Source organism: Triticum urartu, chromosome 4A (assembly GCF_056163025.1).
Source record: "Triticum urartu cultivar PI428250 chromosome 4A, HENAU_Tu73, whole genome shotgun sequence".
Lineage (NCBI taxonomy): Eukaryota > Viridiplantae > Streptophyta > Magnoliopsida > Poales > Poaceae > Triticum > Triticum urartu.
This window is the reverse complement of record NC_141876.1, coordinates 107,272,132-107,274,953: the sequence shown is the minus strand read 5'-3', so window position 1 is coordinate 107,274,953 and position 2,822 is coordinate 107,272,132. Positions and strand designations below refer to the sequence as shown.

Here is a 2,822-nt window from a genome sequence, read left to right as displayed (position 1 = left end):
TTTTGCCTTGAAAATTTTACAAACATGTACATTACACGTATATCTGTATTTTTTTAGAAATTTTTGAAACATGGAAATATGAATTTTAAAAATTGCAAATGGAGGCCTCCAAAAGCATTTTTTGCACTACCCTGAAGAAGCAACCTGCAAGCTTTGATATGTCTGGGGCGGTTCACAACAGGGTTCCTTCAAGAACATATTCGGATATTCAAAAGCGATTATATGAACTTTTATATTAATAATAGAAGTCTCAAACATATGTAGGACAAATGTTTAGATGATATAATAAGATGCATAAATAACTCAAAGGCAAACTTGCTAGCTAGCGGGAATTAATCAGCATGTAACTGCAACCATGCTTGCAAGGTTAGCTCCTGGATGCCACTAAATATTTCTGGCCTACTTCGCGGCGCCACCATCATTGTCCTCGGCACCAGCATCATCGCCAACAGCTTCGTCTTCATCGTCATAAGCTCCATCTCCATCTTCGCCGCCGGCTCCATCTCCATCGTCATCGGCTCCATCTCCCTCATCCTCAGCAACAACAGCGTCCAGGGCTCCATTTTCACCAGCGGCATCATCATCTCCATCAGCGGCAGCACCAGTAATGCCATCACCGTTATTTGCATCTCCCTCTTCCAGATATTCCTCATTGTCTGCATGTAGTCAATGATGTCACTTTTCAATAAATACTTATCTCTTCTGTTTCTTTTACCATACTTTGATTTTTTTTAGTAGAAAAACTTGTGATGCCACGAGCCTACACCACTTTGTTGGTCCAACAAACCACTGATCAATATATATATTACCACATATAGTTCTAGAAATCAAATAAGTTAATTGGTGTTCTTATTTGTCTATGAATGTGAAACACATGTATATAGTTCATTTATATTGTGCACGCACCATCTTGTTTTTCTCCAGGAAGAATGTAGATCTTCTTGACTGAAACTGCGAAATCCCTGTAACATTTAGTTGTTACTATTTCATCATTATATCAAGAACTATAGAATTCTACATAAGAGGCAAAAAACAAGAATACATAGATTAGTATCCAAGAACTCACTCCCATGGGACTTCACCGAGAAAGAAACGATAACCATCCATGTTATCATACAAAAACATGAAGTCATCATCTATCGCACCTTGTTCTTCACTCATCGCCAAGCCACTAAGTTGGTACTGTGAAACTGAACAATACAAAGGAAACAATGTCAGTAAATAGATAATTATAAACTTTATAACTGTCCATATTTGACCAGAAAAAGGAAAGATCTCACTTGTTCGTTAGGTGGCTCACACACAATTATAACGGTAAGGATCAATACTAGGTCAGGTTAGGAAACAAAAATTACAAACATAGTTGAAACATTCCCTTGCATAAACACTAGTACTTCCAAAGAGTACTAGAAAACGGCGATCTAGCCTTGCAATTTGCATGGGGAAAGTCTGCAACCTATAAGTAAATGAAGATCTGGATCCTCTGCACCAATATGTACAACTAGTAACTGATTTGAAATAATTAAGAACATGGCCTAGGTGAACAAAACAAAAATGGAAACATGGTCAATGATCTATCTTGATTGTAGTGTTTTATTTCGTAAAATTTCCTTGGGCTCCACCACCATGTGAAGATCTTTTGACCCCAACCATGCATGATTATGCAATGCTAGATTCGGATGTTGCATTCGTACTATATGATAGAGAATACATATACATTTAGATTCATGTCAGACTATTCATATAGAATAAATTCGTTGATGAAAGCTTATCTTACAATTTATAACATATAGTTGTCGTAAAAAAAATACTTACGCGAATAGTTGCTTCCGAGTCTTTTCAGAGTGGAGGACAACGAGTCATAACTATTGTGAGTCGCCAAATTTATCTTCCTTCCAAAGGGCTCCCCATGCAAGAAAACCTTCACAAACCTTGTTGGTGACAACCTTGGATTTCCCTCGGGTACAAGAGAAGCATCCATTGAAGATACGTCCTATGGTCTCTGGTTAGTAAATAAGATGAATCTCTCAATTCTACAAGCTAGTGATATATCAACTTTAGAAATAGTATGCTAACAGTGAGAAGCAAATAATAAAAATGAGTACACCCTATTGTTACATACGTTGATAGATCTTGTTGGAAATATAAGAACCTTGGTCACAGGCATGCACCTGGTGGGATGCACACTGGGGGGCTTTATACTACAATGCCTGGTCCTAGAATTAAAGAAAGAATACATAGCATACCTTGTTTTCAGCTTCAGCCTTGTAAATACGGTATTTCTAGAAATGGCACTCGAAATTTCCTAAGAAGTTGAATAAGAAGTTAAGTGAAAACACTTAAAGACAAGATGGAAATGGTTTTATATGCTATGCAAATTTACGAAAATATAAGGGTGTGGCCGGAAATGCGTCAGTCATATACATCTTTTGTGCAATCCTATCTCCAACAATAAATGTCCTTGAAGTAATATATGCAGCATATCTTGGTATACTGTTTTTGTATATGTTGCATTGATGGCAAAAGATACCATTTGACCTGCATACCTAGGACGCATGCACAAGTTTTCATTTCAAGAAAATAAATCTTTGGATATTCTCATGTCAGGTTGTGTGTTGTATTATATATACTCATCTGATAGTCCACGGCTCTTTTTAGAGGTAATAATGATCCATGTTCCATGGAAGATTACTCTAATTTCGTACTACAATGCACACAATCCATTTAAAGGGGCGTGCATTTATTATAGAAATCCATTTACATTTTGCAATAAATTGAGTATATCTTACATGGAACTTGGGTACTAAATCACCATAGTTGTT

The 2,822-nt window shown here is 36.7% G+C and overlaps 1 protein-coding gene across 2 annotated transcripts; it reads right to left on the bottom strand.

Moving 5' to 3' along the window:
- Positions 1-205: 205 nt before the first annotated feature.
- LOC147975008 (putative auxin-responsive protein IAA28) lies at positions 206-2,211 on the bottom strand. 2 transcript variants are annotated; one of them, XM_087519585.1, is made up of 5 exons: positions 2,123-2,211; positions 1,816-2,002; positions 1,067-1,190; positions 907-962; positions 206-656 (listed from the first exon to the last, which is right to left on the bottom strand). In XM_087519585.1, the coding sequence occupies exons 2-5, from the start codon at positions 1,979-1,981 to the stop codon at positions 400-402; spliced, it is 603 nt and encodes a 200-aa protein (XP_087375711.1). In that variant the 5' UTR covers positions 1,982-2,002; positions 2,123-2,211; the 3' UTR covers positions 206-399. The 2 variants fall into 2 exon arrangements, with proteins under 2 accessions (XP_087375711.1, XP_087375710.1); XM_087519584.1 differs by having other exon boundaries at positions 1,816-1,993; positions 2,123-2,186.
- Positions 2,212-2,822: the final 611 nt, after the last annotated feature.

Coding starts and splice junctions, on each gene's coding strand:
- LOC147975008 (XM_087519584.1), bottom strand. CDS start 2,167: ATGCCTGTGACCAAGGTTCTTATATTTCCAACAAGATCTATCAAC. Junction 1,191..1,815: donor ACTCGGAAGCAACTATTCGC/GTAAGTATTTTT, acceptor TGTATTGTTCAG/TTTCACAGTACCAACTTAGT. Junction 963..1,066: donor CTCGGTGAAGTCCCATGGGA/GTGAGTTCTTGG, acceptor TAAATGTTACAG/GGATTTCGCAGTTTCAGTCA.